This window comes from Lates calcarifer, unplaced genomic scaffold (genome assembly GCF_001640805.2).
Source record: "Lates calcarifer isolate ASB-BC8 unplaced genomic scaffold, TLL_Latcal_v3 _unitig_5450_quiver_711, whole genome shotgun sequence".
Classification (NCBI taxonomy): domain Eukaryota; kingdom Metazoa; phylum Chordata; class Actinopteri; family Centropomidae; genus Lates; species Lates calcarifer.
This window is the reverse complement of record NW_026117530.1, coordinates 26127-45242: the sequence shown is the minus strand read 5'-3', so window position 1 is coordinate 45242 and position 19116 is coordinate 26127. Positions and strand designations below refer to the sequence as shown.

Genomic DNA, 19116 nt, shown 5'->3' with positions numbered 1-19116 from the left:
ACTAATTCCATGATGGGCTTTCCAACGGCACCAGCCACGAGTCTCTCTGAGCTTGCGTTAGGGTTATGGTTAGGGTTAGGGTTAGGGTTAGAGATAGAGGGTGCAGTTGTATTTGGCCCAATAACTTTGTCTGTGGTGGTCGCAGAGTCATGAGACCCACATGCCCCCCCACTAATTCCATGATGGGCTTTCCAACGCCGCCAGCCGCACCTCTCTATGAGCTTGCATTGCTGAGATACGCTCTCTGGGCCTCATATATGGGTGCGGCCTTAGCGAAAATTCACTCTGACTGAGGATGATGATGATGATGATGACTAATTCTACGATGGGCTTTCCAACTTGCGTTGCTTAGATACACTGTGTACGCTCCTCTGGGTGTCATATTTTATATACTTGAGTTATAGTATAGTTATAGCACTTTCCGACACCCAAAGTCTTTTTCCCTAATTGTCACGCAACAAAAAGGTTGCAAAAAAGTTGAAAAAGTGCCGTAAACTAATTCACCAGAAAATGGCGACTATAGACCATTCTTTTGTAGGTGAGGAAAATTGCAAAATGACTTGTCAGCAAGGCCAACTGCTGTACTTTATGCCGTAGTGCCATACTTAGAGTTGTGAGTGAAATAATATGGCCACATTATACATTCCCAAACATTTCTGAGAATATCTGATAGTGAAAAGGAGGGGGAGAGTGCTTGATCTGTACTTTTGTCTCAGAAGACAAAGGCAAAGGGAGAAGATGCAGAAAGAGGGATCATCAGCTGCTGATTTACAATAATAACAACTGTTTTCGTGCCTGGACTGGATACTGCCAATGTTCCTGACCTTACAGGACAATGCTCAAAGCTTTCCATACTGTGTCCTGTTAGCAAACTTTTCCCACATGTTAATTGATTTCAGACAAAATTTATGTCTAAAACACTTTTCTTGTGGTAGTGATTTTCATATGTGATAGCCATGGTAGTGGATTCCACATGCGATAGTTGTGGTCTGTGCACGGCTCCATTGCCGAGACACAGCCGTGGGCAACCCCTGGAATCACATATGAATCCACTGGCAATAGCCAAGTCCCATGGCTTGGAGTTCAGCTGGGCCACCTTGTGGGAGTGCCGGGCACAGCACTCCCTAATAATACACAAGATAAATAATAATAATAGTAATACTAATAACAACAACAACAAAACAACAACAATAATAATAATAATAATAATAATAAAGGGAATTTATTGTCCAAATCCAAGGGCTTTATTATGAACTACTGTTTTTATTGTTTATTTGCAGTTAATGTTTCCATCACAACAGATGATACAGGAAAAGAAAAATGGTAAAATGCTATGATATGGATTATGGGTGCATGAATATGAGAGAAAGAGAGGGAGAGAGAGAGAGATTTGCACATGTGTTGCACGGTAGCAGATTTGCACATGTGTTGCACTGTAGCAGATTTGCACATGTGTTTTTCAGGTAGCACATATAAGCACCAACCACCTCATAATTTGTCACTTCACTGCAGTCATTGCAAGTAGTTGCATCAACTGTTGAAGGCTTGCGTAGTGGATTATTTTGAATTTTTATACACGATGGCAGAACAACCAGAGGAAACCATCTCTGAGAACCTTACACTCCAAAACCCTCAAACTGATGATGACGGGGAAACCAGCATTTGTTCTCTCAGCAAGGAGGATATGGACGAGGTGGACCGTTCCAAAGCCAAAGCTGCATTTTCTGAATACAAGAAAATGAGACTGACACCAATTAAACAACCCAGTGTACCACGGCCACAAACCTCAACAATGGATGATGAAGACTCGGTTGATCCTGGAACAAAAGCTCTAAATCAAAAACTTGATGCGGTGAAGAAAATCCGACTGACACCAATTAAAAAGCCCAGAAGCCTTCTACCAAGCCCCAGCCCACCACCCTCTTCAAGCGCAGATGACCAGATGGATGTGGACAGTGGGCATGATGTAGTGCCACCCAGCTCCACTCTTTCATGCTCAGCCAGCATCAGCGACCCTCTGTCTCCACCACCCCAGACCCCAGCGAGAACTGATGAAAATGTAAGGGGTGCGGGTTCGGTTGAAAGCGCTGGAAAGCATTGGAGGCAAGAAGAGAAAGCCTTCATTGACCAAGATCCAACAAAATCGCATATGATTGCCTTTCAAGAGTACATTAAAAAGTGCTCACAAAATAATATACCTTCAAGAGGCTTTAATGCATTCAAACGCCAAAGGCAGCGTATGATGCCCCCCCCACCCCAAAAAGAAAACCCTTGATCCACATGTTTAATTTTTAAAAATATTTGTTCATAAATCTTTTCATTGTTCATAATTGTAGGTTGTTCAATACTTAATTTTCCCACTGAATAAACTTGTTGTTAAAAAGAATATATTGTAGGCTCAGACTTGTGTGTATATTTGGTGAGTTATTGGGGAGAAAAAAACAAATACAAACAAAAACAAAAATTATATATCTTAGCAGAATTTCACTACCAGTTCACCAATATTGCCACAGGGTGGCAGTCTTGCACTATATGACATATGCTGCATGAGAAATTCCTATACGTGGGCCTCTCTCTCTACTCTGGGACCCTAAGCAGCAGAGCTGACATAGAACAGGCTCCATATATGAAGATGCCTGTTTGAGAGGGAGACATTCACACCTGAGTGGGTTGTGTGTCATACATAGCATTTAACGTTCAAAAGAAACTTTCGCCCTTGTGGTTTTAATTCGGACAATTTACTTAATGTCAAACGCAGATGTTTTATCGGTTCACCAATTTCGTGTCAGGCTGCAGTCTTGCGCTATGTGTCATAGGCACGAGCAAAGCCCTTATGTGGGCCTGTAATCTTTGGGAGGCAAAATGGAGGCACCACACTCTGATGGAGTAACACCCTCCATGGTTACACAAAACTTGTTCACACTAATCATCAACCAGCAGTCACGCTCTTAAATAAATAGAAGTTGACAAAAGATTTGTGTGTGTGTGTGTGTGTTGGTAACACTTCAGAAGAGTGGATGCTTTTAACGCATTAATAACACTTTAGTCCTTTATAATGCAATACTATCTAGCTGTATGTCCTATATACAAGTCCAGGTATTAATACAGACTAGAAGATGTCTAACATCTCATTCTCAGACAGAAACGGCTGGAGTTACTGGAAGACAACCTTTTCTATCCAAACCGAAGAACTTTGTTTTGAACTTGTGTCTTTATTTACTTACAAATAAATAGAAACAGAAATAAGTAAATAAAAAATAAAGGTAAACTTTCTGTACAAAAAAGCCAATAGAAAATACAATACACACGCATCGGCACATATCAACATAATATACAAATAATAAAAATAAGATATAAGACAATGTGCATACGAGTGGGATGTAAAGTGCAAAAAGTAATACTGAAAATTAATTGTGCAAGATGCAGATTGTGTAGAAGTGGGTGAATGGTGATGATGAGGAGGAGGAGCAGGTGGATGAGATCAGTCTTGATTTCAAAGGCCATCCCACTGTTCAAAATTGATGGTTTCAAGACGGGGCTAAAAAAAACAGAAACACAGAGGACATGTGAAAGTTGCTCTGGTGAAACTAAAATGGCATTCACAAGGCCTGAACAGTCAAAAGAACATCTTTTCAGAGACCCCCACACACACACAAACACTCAAACACATGTGTACGCACACACACATGCCACCATGCAAAGCAAAATGACCTTAGGTAAAGCGCTGTATAAAATCAAGTTATTATTAATAAAATTATTCATTTTCTGTTACCCTGAAAGTGTTCACATCCGGTGTTTGCTGGAATATGTGTTTCACCATCTAAAAGAGAAGCCAGCAGGGCATCTATCTCCTCTGACAAATCACACTGCTGACAGGAAACACCAAAGATTAATTGTACAAATTGGTCTGGGTGAGTTATATGAAGTTCATTCAGAAGTGAAAAGAATAATTATGGTCCTCTCATGTCAAAACGTTTACAATTATTGTTGTTAAAGTCAGTAACAAGGAGCGGATTCACAGGCCTGGAGACAACGCAGACTGCGCAGGGACAATGCACAGTTAGTTGGTTACTACATTGATATTAACCTCTTGTGTTTGCTGGGATGTAAACAGTTCTTCAGCAGGGATGGCAATGAGATCCTGGCTGATATCTGCCAATGCTGTGAGATTCGTGGCCAGATTTGCATCTGGGGCTACATCAAACTCACTCTGCAGACAGGAAACACAGAGAATACATTGGTGAATAACATGGCATTCCTAACTCTGGAAGATTTGTGGCCTGTCTCCCAGACTACAGACAGAATTTGTGCAGCACCAAATTACAATACAGTTGTCTCCTGGCAGTATACAGTCATTAATAAAGAGAAATGTTCAGGAAAAGTACAGTTAGTACTTACCGTTGAGAGATTTTCCTGGCCTGTGTGGCCCACAGAGGATGAAGAGCTGTGATTGAGGACAAGAGTGTTACGGTCATGTTCAGCACTGATAAGAAAAGCTTCAATCAATGACTGTAGCTGGGTTGTAATGTATTATATACATTTAAAAAAGAAAAAGGAGAAAAGAAAAACCAAAAACACACACACCAAAAAAAACAAAAAAACAAACAAAAAAAAAAACATGAAAACGTAGAAAAGTGAAGTTAAAAATGAAGAATCTGTGGTGGGTGTTCCAGAGTATGAAAGCTTGGTGGGAAACTCAGTTAATTGACCTGGTGGATTGGATACTCCTGGGTCTCTTGGATACTCCTGACTCGTGCCTGACTGCACGGGTGGGGGAAAGACTTTCCAGGGAGGATGGTGCAGCGCTGGTAGTAGTTTTTCACCAAAGATCGCAGTTGGTCTGCAGTGATCCTCTCCACAATCTTCCTGGCCCTGTTGAACTGCTCCCTCTCCTTTACCGAGCGGGTTTCCTTCGATATACTAATGGGATAGAGTAGGTCAGCAGGCAGCCAACGGCGCCTCGTTAGGAAAAAAAAACTTAAGGGGTGGAGAACAAAATGGAGTGGGGCTTTTTGAGGTCCTGAGTTGCACTGTGTCAGTGTTGTGCAAGTCAGAGCCTTGCATAGCCAAAGTGATGTAAAAATATCTGTTAAATGCCTGCATCAAGTACCCCCAGAAGAGCTCAGAGTAATATAGTTGTGTTGACTGGTGTTCTACATGTGTGTTGATTGGCGTCCATGTGTCTGCCGCCAATTCCGTGTCTCAGTGATGCCATTCAATCTCAGGGGGTTCTTAAAGCCATTTTAGTCCCCAATGTGTTCAAAAATGTGTCCTGTTTTTGTTTTTTATTTTATTTATTTTATAATCATTTGACATAAACAATACAGTCATAATCCAAAATGTTTTCACAAAACAATTTCACAGTGATCATTAACCAGTATTCATGTTTTCAGATATATACAAGTTGACAAAAGAAGTGAGTGTGTGTGTGTGTGTGTGTGTGTGTGTGTCTCTTACATTTCATCCCTTTTCCTCTTCAACCTGAAGATGGGTGAGTGTTTTCCAGTGAGGAGTGCTTGGCATTCTCTTGTCCAGTGCGCAAATACTTTACCGTGACTAAAAAACAAACAAAGACACAAAAAGAACAAAACAAAACATGTTTTATGCTTACGGAAGGCAGTGAGGCAAGAAACATGCACCACACACACATGAATTTAGTTTATTTTCACCTGTCTAGGCCATGGTTCTCGAGGAGCAACAGGCACCACCATCTGCGCAACACTGGCATATCGTGCTGAAATAGTAGTTTGGTTCAGCGGCTCAGTTTAGCTCTGCATTACATTGAAATGTATGTTACGTGAAATCTGTGTAGCTATTTACTTACCACGGAATAATCAAATTGACCATCCAAGACCAAGTAGAGGGCAGACTGAAGAAAGAAAGAAAATAGCATTAGCTTCCGATTGACATTTGTAAGCCTGTAATTGTAAATAACCCCAATGATAACTGCATGGGGTAAACCTGTAGCAAGAAAAACAAGCAAATGAACAAACAAACAGCACAGCAGAACTTTATGACTTACCATCAGCATGAAAATGCCACAGTCGTTTCCGAAGGGCTGCTTTGGAAAGCCCTGCAAGGACACGGCATCATGAATACTTTCATCAGTGTGGCTAAGGTAAACTGTGCTACTTTAGACCGTATGTCAATACCTTCAAGTCCCTGCCCGTCTTTTCCGTCCACTGGCCTTGATAAATGGTCTGGCTTACACTCCTGTCCATTTAGGAGAATAAAGTGTTAATGACAAGTCAACGAATCAGTTCACCCGGTGATGCCAATTGCAGCATTTAAATCAGGCCAAATGGCATACTACATTTACAGAGCCCGGAGAGACATTTTTTCTGCAAAGAAAAGGTTTACTTGTGTCACTACATTGTACACTCACATTTAGTCATCATTTAGTGATATGTAAAATGAATGCACAAACTATTCAACATTTATCAATGCAAAAAAATCAACACAGTAACAGGGACAAGTCCAGTGGTCAAGGGAACGTTGCTTAAGAGACCTAAAAAGGGTCACTGGGCCGCAACCTAAAACAAGCGTAAAGATCATAGGAACTTGACCAAATTAAATCAGATCTACAGTATCATGACAAATCAATGGCCAACCTTAGGACTGGCAGGTATCCTCCAAATCCTGACTTGGACGCCGACAGCAATGGGTCGAGTAAGTACATTTCTTTGCGTGCTACGTTCATAACCTATGGAAGACAGCTTTTGCTTTCAGTGAAAAGCCATACACCAAGGCATTTGCAGTTTCTTTTAACCTTACAAGCACGTCTTTGGTATTTGTCTACTGGCTCAATTCACTCTTTAAGAGTATGAAATGTAAAATGGTCAGTACTTACACACAGTTGAAAATGCCCCGGTACCCATAGGGGGAAGATGATGGTGTCTTTGCCATGAGCGTTGGCCTTAAAAGACAGTACAGGCAAAGTAAATATATTAGTCATGATGCATTATGTAAGTCTTCAGATAAAACAAACTAGTGGACATACTTACATTTAGATGAGCCGTAGACCTGTTCTTCTGTTGCAACCAAGTAGGACACACATACAGATCTTCAACATATATGTTCTTCCCCTGAAACAGCAGACCGATAATGACTTGCAACACAAATGTACATACACACTGGATACGGTATCAAGTATCCACAAAACAAGCTTGATCATTCACACGCTACCTTGGAAAAAGCAATCTGTTGTATAAGCTCCAAGCAGGCATTCCCAATCTGTAAAGGTAAAAAATGGTCATGAAATATGCAGACCTAAAAACTGTACAACTATAGTATACCTCGAATGCAGTAATTAACTTACCGTTGAGTCCATTTCTTTTCTCAGGCCTAGCGTCCAGAAATCCGCTCTGGTTAGACAGGCTTTAGATGTCCGAACAATTAACTCGTTCGCAGGCCTACTAGTATCTAGAACATAGTTCAGCTGCAATACAAACAGCAATTTATGTAAGTTTCATGGATCACCTACAACAACAACAACACACACGCACAAAAGAAACAAAGTAACAAAAAATCATACCACTTCTTCTTGAGTTGGATGGACGGACCATGCCCAAGATGACCGCCGTGGTTCAATGAAAGCAGGACTGGTCGTGAACGAACAGTTTTCTCCACAAACGTCAAAAAGCGAAGCGTCTGCCGTGGAGTGTGCCGGGTCATTGACGACAAAAAACCCCTTGCTCTTCATCCGCTCAATAATTGCACGGCAGGGATCTGGGCTCTTTATCAAAGCAGCAATCTCACTGTACTCCCATGTCCTGGCCACCTTTGTCCAGTCTTTTTGGGACTGCTTGGCTTTGATGAGCTGTTGCTTTTGTACTTCATCTGTCTGTTTTTTCATGCAGGCCTTTTTGAGGTGTGTGGATAAATTTTCGTAAGGCTTCCTGCATATTAGGCAGTAGACAATTCGGCGGTCAGGTCTGTCCCTAGCATAAACACATAAATGAGAAAAGAGTCATGAGATCACTGGGGTGTGCAATCCATTGAGACTTGTTATTAAGGAATCTGCTTATTTAAGTAATAAGCACGGAGGATTTTCTAATTCTTACATTTTATGCCACTTCAACAGCTGTCGATTACGCCAAGGAACACTGCGTTTCAAGGGTTACCTAGAAATAAAAATGAAAAATGAAGGAAATATTATTACACTGTTACAAGCCATGTTCTCAAAGAAAGAGGTGACTTTAGTCTCTCTCTCTCTCTCTCTCTCTCTCTCTGTGTGTGTGTGTGTGTGTGTGTGTGTGTCTCTCTCTCTCGCCCGCTGTGTTTGCCACTGTCCCCACACCCCCTCTCCCAGCTCAAAGCCACAAAATTGTGTCTCAGTGTGTGTGTGTCCCTTTTCCACCCCCACCCCCCACAACAATCTCCACTCACAGAAAGTTAGCAAGGATAGGGAACTTGATGATTATATTACACAATGTCTCCAATGCTGGAAAATGCACGTCTATGTTTAGTTTACTGTCTTCAGAGCCTTATCTCTACAAAACTGCATTTTGTCATTTACTGTGTGGTCAGAGGAAATATATATTGCAAAAAACCCGAACTTCACGGAAACGTCAACATTGATGCCAAAAACACACTTTAAACTTATGTTAGGCGTGCTTTCTGGAAGCTGTGGATAAAACAAGAACATTTTCTCCAAACACTTGAAGAAATGACCCCACATATATGACTTGTTCCAAATACTTCTAACGTAGCCTAGTTGAACCCAAAGACTTCGGACACGGGCCAGTCATTTCAAAATACTCAAAGCAACCGTAAACATTACTGCACTGTGAGTGACAAACTCTATCATACAACAAGTCAAGTTTCCCTCGGCTTACCTTTTGCTGATTCCTTTGAGTTTTTATGAATAACGAACAAATTACACCGCTGACTACCTGATGATCCTCCGCTGAATTCTGAAGTGCCGTCTCTTTGCGCCGCTCTCTGTTTAAGAGGCGAGGGGTGGGGATTTTGACCTCATGCTGCTAGGTGAAAACCGTGCACTCAAATGATAGAGTAGCCTACAAGACTGCCACCCTGTGGTGAAATTGGTGAACTGATAGAACATCTGTATTTTGAAATCAAGTAAATTGTCCGAATTTAAGTCACAAGAATTTAATTATTATTATAATTATTATAATTAATTAATTATTAGAAGTACTAGTAGAAGTATGAGCAATGCCCTAGACCATATGTGTCAAACTCAAGGCCCGCGGGCCACATCCGGCCCGGCGTGCAATTATATCCGGAGAGATCATTTTATATTACTGTCATTAGTGGCCCGGCGATACGAAGCACTGATAACACAATAAACTACAGATCCCATAATGCAGCGCTTCAGTTGCCTTGCCGAACGCTTCCCGTGTTAAACAAGTTTTTAAACAATTAAATGCGCACTTTGCTGATAAACTGAGCGCACTGCGCATTGAGTTCGCACGGCGCTTTGGTGACTTCGAAGCACAATAAAACAATTTCGAGTTGCTTCGCAACCCATTTGCCGTCGACGTGGAAACTGCACCTGTGCAGATTCAGATGGAGCAGTTTGAGCTGCAGTGTAATGGGACACTAAAGGCAAAGTACGACACTGCAGGGCCCGCAATGTTTATTCACTCCATTCCCGCAGCAATGCCCCAGCTCCGTCTACATGCGGCTCGAACCTTGTGCATGTTTGGTAGCACATATCTGTGTGAGAAGCTCTTCTCAATGATGAAGACTAACAAAACAGCACACAGGAGTCGTCTCACTGATAAGCACCTGCAGTCCATCCTGAGAATCTCCACAACACAGGACCTCACACCAAACATAAAAGAACTTGTTGCCAAAAAAAGATGCCAAGCATCCAGCTCTGACAAAATGACATAAAAGCAAAGAAATTCAAATGTTTTGATTTGTTGTTTTAACGTTTACTTAAAGCACAAGCACTGTCACAATTTTGATTTATTTTTTCAGGTGTTTTTTGCAGCATGTTCATATTTCTAACAATTTCAATTTTGACAGGATATATTTTTATGGAGAGCAAAATATTTTAAGTTATTTAAAGTTTAAGTTTATTTATTCCAGAATAATATTCCTGTCTGTTTTTATTCATATTTATGTTCATATTCATATTATGTCTAAAACATTTAGTTTTAGTATGGTCAATAAATGTTTATCCTGTTCGGCCCACAACCTAAACTGTGTTTTGAATTTTGGCCCCCTGTGCAACTGAGTTTGACACCCCTGCCCTAGACTCTGTGTCATTTCTGAGCCTGCGCTTTGCAGAATTTCACTACCAGTTAACCAATGTTGCCACAGGGTGGCAGTCTTGCGCTATAAGGCATATATGCTGCACGAGCAGAGCTGGCAGGCACCATATATGAAGATGCCTGTTTCAGAGGGAGACATTCAAACAAACACCTCCCCCACCCCAGACCAACTGCAGTCCCCACCACAGACCTGGCTTTTTAACGCATTAATAACACTTTAAGCAAATGGCTGCCTGGGTGCTGCACGCTACACAAGCATCACAGCTCAGCCAGTGACAATGAGTTAACAAGTGGACAATTTAAGCAAACAAGCAAATATTCTCTTGATACAAAATGACACCTCCCTGCTCCTGTTGTATGCACTAGAGAGTAGTATGGGTTTTCAGAACCAGTAATTGTTTAAATAAGCACGCAATAAAATGTAGGACATTTAAACTTTGGACTTTATTTGAATATAAATCAACATACAACATTTGAGGTGCTTAAAAGCTGGATAGAGGACGAAGATCCAGCACGGCAACGTCATAAGAAACGTAAGAAAAATGTTTACTATGAGAAATGTCACTCATTCATCTAACCAGTCCAAGTCAATCCCTTCACCTCTGAAGGATGTCTTCTTTACGCCATAATCCCACAAGAGTTCGTCATTGCATTTGATGTCCTGTGATGCCAGGAACAGTATGGTGTCTCTGCAACCATCAGGGAATTTCAACTGGAAATGTACCGGCTTGACATTGGATTTCTTCCTAGAGTGATTCATCCTCCTCCCAAATGTGTCTTTGAGAGGGTGACATTCACAAGGGAAGGTCTGTGCATCGATACAAAGACTGGCACCATCTCTGGTCTTGAAAAAAAAAAGATAGCACATGACTCCACTCTTCAGTTCAGCAAGTAATTTAGTTCCTTCAGACGCCGGGATTACTCGCCCATGGTAATCACAAACAACATCTCCTTTGGTGAATGGCATGGTGGCAATTACACCTACACAGAACAGACTAGAATAATTACGGCCATGTCCTCAAAAAACTTTGACACTCTGTTTTCATTTGTCATGTCTGTTGTTTGCTCGCCTTTTCCCTTGTCTCCACCAAAGTTCTTGATCTGAAGCCCTTTCCATTTTTGCTCTGCGACTGCCTGTATGATTTTCTCATCCTTTTCAAGGAGTGCCTTCTGTTCTGATACCCAAGCCCGATGAATATCTTCAAAGACTGGGAGGTTTGTGTCCCACTTTTCTTTATTGACGATGAGATGGACTTTGTCCCATGTCAGTGGACGCCTGCCAATATGAGCTGAGGGAGATTTTTCAGTTGGTGTCAGTTAACAAATCACAAACAATGAAAAGCAGCACATCTTCTCTTACAGAGTATCTACAACATTCTTTATTGTTTTCAAATACATGACAGATGCTTACCGAGTATATAATTTAAGCGCATCTTACGCTGCTCTCCTCTCCATTTGTCGTAAACGTTGCGGTCTTTATATCCAGCACTTATCCTCATCTTTTTTGTGGGTGGTTCATCGGCAAGCGTAACAGGAAACATTTCAACAAATTTTTCAAACTGGTCTAGGGCTGTTGTTTTCAAAGCTGAGGAAGAAGAGCTATGAGAATAGGTTATTTTCAGGACTGCTGGGTGTACCTCCAAAAGCACTACATTTAAGAATTCACTCATTCACACATACATTTATTTATACAACAAAACATACATACATACAACATATACAACCTTTCACCAGATTCCTGTGCATCTGCACCTCCAGGCCCAGCGCAATAACTGATGTGCTCACAACTGAGAATATGGGAAAAATAAATGTGCATTACATTGGTATAACGCAGACCTTGAAGAAAAATTGTTTGCATACACAATACACACCTCTTACCAGCCGCCTGTGCATCATCAGGAATTGGTTCACTGCTTTGAGTCATCTGCTCACTACTGAGAAAATTGAAAAATCGATATGGTTTACACTGGTGTACATGTCACAGACCTTGAAAGAAAACATAACACTGCAGGACACATACCTCTCACCAGCTGCCTGTGTATCGTCAGGAATCGGCTTACTGCTTTGAGATATCTGCTCACAACTGACAACATGGGAAAATAAATATGCTTTACATCTGTATTCATGACATAGACAGTGAAAAAAATTTAGTACCTGATCCAATTTAAACATCTTCTAGCAGGTGTCTGTGGATCTGTGGGGAGATTGTGCGTGTGGAGAGGGGCAGGGGACAAATGGCATACAGTAAGCAGGACTATGCTTAGATAAGTGCATCTCATAATGGCATCTTTGTGTAGTTTTCTTCACAGGACCCCCGCCTGCGTGAGATCTTCATCAAAACTGATAACCACATTGAAGGCAAAAATTTTGCACATATCATCAAGGTAATATGTGCAATAAAACAAACTGCAAATTTACCAAATTACCAAATTTATATTGGTAAGTTATAAACACAGGTTTTAAAGTTTGAAAGTGTTTGTCTGGGGAAAAAAAAAACACAGGAGATAAGCACTCTCTAGTTCAGGTAGACTAGGCTTGAGGCTTAGAGCAGTTTGCTTGTATGTGTAATGCTCGTGCCCTGCTGATGAGATGTTGTCTCTGCACTACAGGAAGTGATGGCAAACCTGGAGGAGAGCAAATATCAGAACGTCAAGCTGCGCCTGTCCATCTATGGTCGTTCGAGGGACAAGTGGGACAAGCTAGCCAAGTGGGCAGTCAAACATGGGGTCTATTCAGACAACGTCCGCTAGCTGGTTCAGGTGCCCCGCTCCTTGTAAGTTTCAGGGGTTTTTTTTCTTTTTTTCTTTCTTCTCCTTTTCTTCTCTGAATTTATCCCATCTGTGAATTAGAGACACACAGCACAGAATGAACACACACACTAACCCAGAGCAGTGGGCTGCCTGCTTGCAGCGAGGTTAGGTGCTCAAAGGCACCTCAGCCATGGATGTAATCATGAGAGATGTAAGCAATGTTCAACCACTTCTACAGCCCACATTTTTCCTACTGGTCGGAGTTCCGAACAGTCCGAACCGGCCACCCCTCGGTTAGAAGTCCAAAGCCCTAGCCAGTAGGCCACGGCTGCCCCACTGGCTGCCACAATAAGTTATACAAACATTCAGAAACATTATCAACGTAATTTTGCTCATGTCAATTTTTTTTTTTTTTTTTTCTGTTTTGTGTTTTTCTCAATTATTTTAAAATAATAAATAAAAATTCTTTTCCTTAAAAAGGGATTATGTGGGAGAAAAAAATACGTCCTTAAATCAGCATGATATTAATCCATGGCAAAACCAGTCTGACAAGTTTCACTTCTGTCTTCACAGTCATGTGTACCATACCAAGAAACAACTGTCCAACTTTCAGGAGATGTTAGAGAACATCTTCATGCCTCTGTTTGAGGCCACCATCAACCTTGGCAGTCACCCAGAGCTGCACCTTTTCTTACAGCACGTGAGTATTCGGGAACAAAGTGTTAGGAATTGTGATGGTTCTAAGCCATGTTACTGGAGACCATATATCATTACTGTGATTCTTTGTTGTAGGTGGTGGGCTTTGACAGCATAGGTGATGAGTCTAAACCAGAACACATCTTTGACTCAGACAGTCCACTTCCTGTCAACTGGACGGAAGAGGACAACCCTCCTTACTCTTACTACCTCTACGCAGGTATTACACACCTCAACAAGCTGAAACAAAGATCAACCCGCAACACTACGAAGCAGTACAGCTCTGACATATATTCAGTCATTCTGTGGGAAAGGAATAATAGATTAGATTAGATTAGATTCAACTTTATTGTCATTACACATGTATGAATACAGAAATACAGTTTAGTATCTAATCAGAAGTGCAAATAGTAGCAAGTGAAATATATACATTATGTGCAGTATGTACAGTTAAGAACAGATTATGTCCAGATAGGGCAGTGCAAGGTGGGTATAAATTTGCGTAATTTACAAAAGAGCAATATCCATATGCTCTTTACTACCATACGGAAGGGCATATTACACAGCTGTAATATGGATAATAATAGACAGTTTTTTCTAACTGTACTAGGCTAAATGTATTTGTTATGTGATACTATAGAGAAGTTGTGTACTACAACATCATTGTCTATCGCTATATCTATATCTATTACTATCTAAATATCTTTCACTATATAACTCCTCTTCATATAGGAGACGCAACTTCAATACGTTTGTGCTCCAGCCCCACTGTGGGGAGAGAGGCCCATCTCCCATGGGCTCTTGCTGAAAAAGCTAGGAACAATCCTGAAGTAACAATATTTGGCATCAAAGTCTATTACTTTTCCTTCCTTTATTTTAATTCATTTCAATTACATTATATTTATACTGCACCAAATTACAACTGTTACTGTTTTCTTGTGGCGCTTCAGTCAGTAACAAGGAGGAATGTGCAGGTAATGTAGAGTTAGTATTTACCATTGAGAGATTTCCTGGGCTTGTCTGCTCCACATGCGTTGAACAGCTGTGAATGTTATGAAGAGCTGTGAGTGTAATAGTTACGTTCAGCAGTGATAAGAAACGCTGAAAACAATGACTTAGCTGGGTTGTCATATATTATTATGTTAGGGATAACGGCCGCTGAGGTGTCCCAATATAGGGGAATAATGGGTGAGGCAGGGCCACCACCGCCCATGCCTTGATGCAGTTAAGGGCTTTGAATAGCCAAACAGATGTAAAAATAGCCAAAGAGAGCCAAAGTGATGTAAAATTAGGGTGATCTGGAAAATGGACTAAACAGGATAGGCAGGTAATCGATTGCCTGCAGTTAGTACTCCCAGAGAGCCAGTGTTGTATATCAGTGTTGGCTACCATTCCTTATTGGTTATTCCTGTGACATGAAGACTCCCGGAAACCTTGCCAATTCCATGTGTTATAATCAGTGATAGCATTTAATCTCAGAGGGGTTTTTTAAGCCATTTTCATCCTCTAAAATGTGTCCAAAAAAATCTTTTATCATTTGACATACACACTGCTAGCTGATAGATTAATCCTTTGTTAACAGATAGTTTCATCTTGAAATTAACCTAGCTTACCTTTCGCCAAGGTGAAGTGCCTCTTCAACAGCTGTGGCAGGCTCAGTGCTTGGGCTGGACTCCTCACTACTATGTTTGTAAAAAATACATATTAAGGGTTCAGATGCAAAACCCTCTAAGCTCATTTGCGATGTATTTACAGAAATATATTTATAGAATTGAAACCTTATTTAACTTTATTATCAGTCCAAGTCCAAATGGATTGTTTTGGCCTGATCCATTTGTGCTAGATCATAATATTTAAATTGCAGTTTGACAGAGATTATTTGGAAATTATTATTAAAACAACTCAGTGACACTGACCATGGACCTCCCTGGTCGCCAATGACAAAGAACCCCTTGCTTCTCAGCCGGTTGATTAGAGTGCGGCATGGATCTCGTTCATTCAGCAAGGAGACAATCTCCTCATACCTCCAAGTTCTGCCAATTTTAGTCCAGGCTTTTTGGGACTTTTTGGCTTTGATCAATTCTTGTTTGCGATCTGCATCTGTCTTGTTCTTCATGCAGACCCTTTTGAGGTGATTAGGTAAGGTTTCATATGGCTTCTTGCAGATGTGTCACCCTTCCCCCCTTCCCTAACCTCCCCTGGCTGGAAGGTACAGTCAACTGGAGACATTTGTCTAAACACAAAAAATACTCACTTGTCATGCTAGATTAGTGCCAGGTCAAGTTTATTGGGAGCAGTGCACGCTAAACCTTGACCATCACAATGCAGTTCCTGTTTATTCACAGGTTTTGCCGTGTGCAATAAAGTAGGTAAAGTCACTTGCATTTCTACACAGCTTTGAGCTTGGTTATAAGTCTCCAAGGCTAGAATTCCTTGATAGTCATATGTTTACGTTCAGTTGTCTGTCTTCAGAGCTTAATTTCTACAAAGCTACACAAGGCTCACAAGGCACATAGGCCAAACATGTTTTTTGGAAGTTATGGATAAAAAAAACAACAACATTATTTTGTCCGAATATCTAAAAGAACTGACACAAACTAACTGTCCAATAATGAAAACACCCAAACAATAAACTTCATAAACTGAATTTAATAACAAATAAACTGAACTGTGAGCGATCAACTTTATCATGCAGAACTGAAGTTTACATCGGCTTACCTCTTTTATCTAAACTCCTTTGAGTGATCTGAAACAAGCAGAATTTCTAGGACTTAGGTGACAGAGGTGGGACGTGACGTAGGACTTTGTTTTGCCAATGAAATTACAAGGTAGACAGAACCAGGAGAGAAATTGTCAAAGTGCAAGGGTGCCACCCTGTGGCGCGATTGGTAAACTGTATTTTTATTGTTTGCTGCCAAAGTTTGCATCACACCAGAGGAAACAGGACAAATGCAGTAAAATGCAGTCAGTGTTTGTTTGTAATCATGACTGACTTGTGCTTGGATAGACATATGGCTCGGGTCTAACACACGCCAGTTATGGTCTTCACAATATCATAGGCTATACTCTACACCTTGTATTTCGAAGTTGCACCACTAGGCCTATATTTTAACAGTGGAACATGCTATAGCATGTTGTGGGTACCTGTCTAACATTAAGGGTTGAAATTGAATCAGGTCTGATGAAAATATATTGGATAGTAGGTAGGCCTAGTTATATGTTAAAAAGGAAAGTCATCGTTTTGAGCTTGGTCTTGTCTGCTTTATTAAATCAAAAAATGTCTCTTTGCAGTCAATGATGGCTTCAGTGGACACACCTCCACCTCCTCCACCTCCTCCACCCCCTTCGCCTCCACAACCAAACTTGGTAAGAATTATGTTAGTTGCTCCATAACATAATGCTTAAAAATCCCTGTTTAATCAGTCTGGATAAGCTACTGGGTAACTATGTGTGGATGATTAAAATAGTAGCTGATAATGGTCAGCAATATGGTTGTAATAGAAGCAAATGGTAATAGTAACATTAACTCAAGTCATGTTACCATACAAAACATGTATGATTTGTGCGTATGTGTGTGCGTGCCATTCCTTCTAAGGTCAGTGTTTGATCAGGTGCAGGGGATAGGTTTTAGAGTAAGGGGATAAGATTGCTCTGTAAGATATTTTTTTGCTCGCCTACAGGGGACAGAGAAAAGGGACAGGTAAAAGAAGAGGAAGAAGGCGAAGAAAAAGAATTTTAAAAAGAAGAAGTTCAACCCAGTTTTCAAAAAGATATATGAGGAAGAAGAAGACCTCTGACGACACAGTTATTCTAGAATAATTTTAACTTTGTAATAAATTTATGTAATTCTAGCCATCAAGTTTGTTGTTGTTTAATGGACCATTTTACATTTAGCAGATGCTTTTTTACAAAGCCACATACATTGGCCAATGACTTCAGGGTCCCCTAGACCAACTTTGGGGTTCGGTGCATGCTCAAGGACAAAACAGTAGCAGCCAGGATTGGAACCCACAATTTTTAGGACTACTAGGACATTACCCAGCATCCTTAACCACTATGCTACCACTGCCACTACTATGTGCTGGGTCATTTATATGTTAGGTAAGTGACACAACACTTGTTGTGGGCTGCCTGACACGCATGAGTAGTTAAGTCAATCTGAATTACTTTGGACAGTGGTGGGTTTCACCTGTGGTAGTCAATGTTTTCATCACAACAGTAGAAAAACGACAAGAAAAATGGTAACATGGATTTTGTGTGCATGAATGAGGGAGTGCACTTGGTTTGTGGCGAATAACTTTGGCTGGGGTGGTGACAGTAATGAAACCACCACGCACCCCTGCTAATTCGATGATGGGCTTTCCAGTGCTCCAACGCTCATCTGGTGACCATATATGATCCTGGTCCTAGCGTGTTTTCACTCTGGGCCCCCTTGTGGCAGTGCCAGGCATGACACTCACAAAGACTCTGTCTTGGTCAAAAGGCTATTCATTTCTTTGAGAATGAGGCCAGATATTGTTTTATATACATGTTTCAGCACAGTCGCCTACCTGGTGGAATTATTTTGCCAGACCTCTATTCTAAGATCCATAAATGAAATTATGTCACCGAATTCAAATCACAAGGGGGAATCAAAATCAGTTTTATTAACTCTCTATAAATTCAACAAATAGACAAACACTAGTATCCATCCAATAGACAAATATAGGGACATATACTGTATAATAGAGACAACTATGTCCATATAGGCAGCTATCTACATAATATACAAAAGAGTGATAATATTCAGACAAAGACAAAGTAGTGTCTTATAATATTTAAGACACATAGAGTGGGATGCAAAGTCCAAAGTAATACTTAATACTTTTATAATAGTAAAATTAGCTGAACATTCTTTTGAAATAGTGTCTTTATTATTTATTTACAGTTAATATTTACATGACCACAGAACAAACAGGACAAGAAAAATAAAATTAATAATCAGATGGATCGGTCAGAATTTCAAACCTCCATAACATCTTCAAATTCCTTAAGATTTATTGTTCCAAACTTGGGCTAAAGTGTAGAAACACAGAACACTGATTTGAAAAATGCTCTAGTAAATAATATGTGAATAGTGAATTCATAACACCTATCATATCATATCATCTTGAGACTCGAAGATTTGAGTCCCAACTCTCGTTAAAAGAGAGCAACACAGAAGACACTTAAGACAAACAGTCTGGTTAATGCACACAGACATACATACACACACACATTCAGCAGCTGTGGCCGGCTCAGTGCTCGGGCTGAACTCCTCTCAACTATGTTTGGAAAACATACATATGAAGAGTGGAGACACATACAAATCAAGTCCTAGCGGCAGGGGGTGCACTTGGTTTATGGCAAATAACCCCCCACTAATTCCACGATAGCCTTTCCAACGC

General features: G+C 40.7%; 2 protein-coding genes and 1 long non-coding RNA gene across 5 annotated transcripts; 1 reads left to right on the top strand and 2 right to left on the bottom strand.

Moving 5' to 3' along the window:
- Positions 1 to 3081: 3081 nt before the first annotated feature.
- On the bottom strand, positions 3082 to 7107 carry LOC108874546 (uncharacterized). 3 transcript variants are annotated; one of them, XR_007811423.1, is made up of 12 exons: positions 7005 to 7107; positions 6612 to 6916; positions 6153 to 6213; positions 6023 to 6073; positions 5825 to 5869; positions 5670 to 5734; positions 5458 to 5556; positions 4710 to 4920; positions 4399 to 4444; positions 4088 to 4210; positions 3773 to 3869; positions 3082 to 3538 (listed from the first exon to the last, which is right to left on the bottom strand). XR_007811423.1 is itself a non-coding variant. In XM_051068921.1 (10 exons), the coding sequence occupies exons 2-10, from the start codon at positions 6698 to 6700 to the stop codon at positions 4206 to 4208; spliced, it is 672 nt and encodes a 223-aa protein (XP_050924878.1). In that variant the 5' UTR covers positions 6701 to 6916; positions 7005 to 7107; the 3' UTR covers positions 4035 to 4205. The 3 variants fall into 3 exon arrangements, 2 of the variants coding, with proteins under 2 accessions (XP_050924878.1, XP_050924877.1); XM_051068921.1 differs by lacking the exons at positions 3082 to 3538; positions 3773 to 3869 and having other exon boundaries at positions 4035 to 4210; XM_051068920.1 differs by lacking the exons at positions 3082 to 3538; positions 3773 to 3869; positions 4088 to 4210 and having other exon boundaries at positions 4282 to 4444.
- A 457-nt stretch (positions 7108 to 7564) lies between these two features.
- LOC127140920 (uncharacterized) lies at positions 7565 to 9553 on the bottom strand. Its single transcript, XR_007811424.1, has 3 exons — positions 8838 to 9553; positions 8064 to 8123; positions 7565 to 7940 (listed from the first exon to the last, which is right to left on the bottom strand). It is a non-coding gene; the product is annotated as an uncharacterized LOC127140920 (long non-coding RNA).
- A 3191-nt stretch (positions 9554 to 12744) lies between these two features.
- Positions 12745 to 17516, top strand: LOC108874547 (AMP deaminase 2-like). The gene is made up of 5 exons (XM_018663058.2): positions 12745 to 13017; positions 13568 to 13694; positions 13787 to 13910; positions 16982 to 17056; positions 17371 to 17516. Exons 2-5 carry the CDS (start codon positions 13611 to 13613, stop codon positions 17427 to 17429), a joined length of 342 nt encoding a protein of 113 aa, XP_018518574.1. The 5' UTR covers positions 12745 to 13017; positions 13568 to 13610; the 3' UTR covers positions 17430 to 17516.
- The last annotated feature ends 1600 nt before the right edge of the window (positions 17517 to 19116 follow it).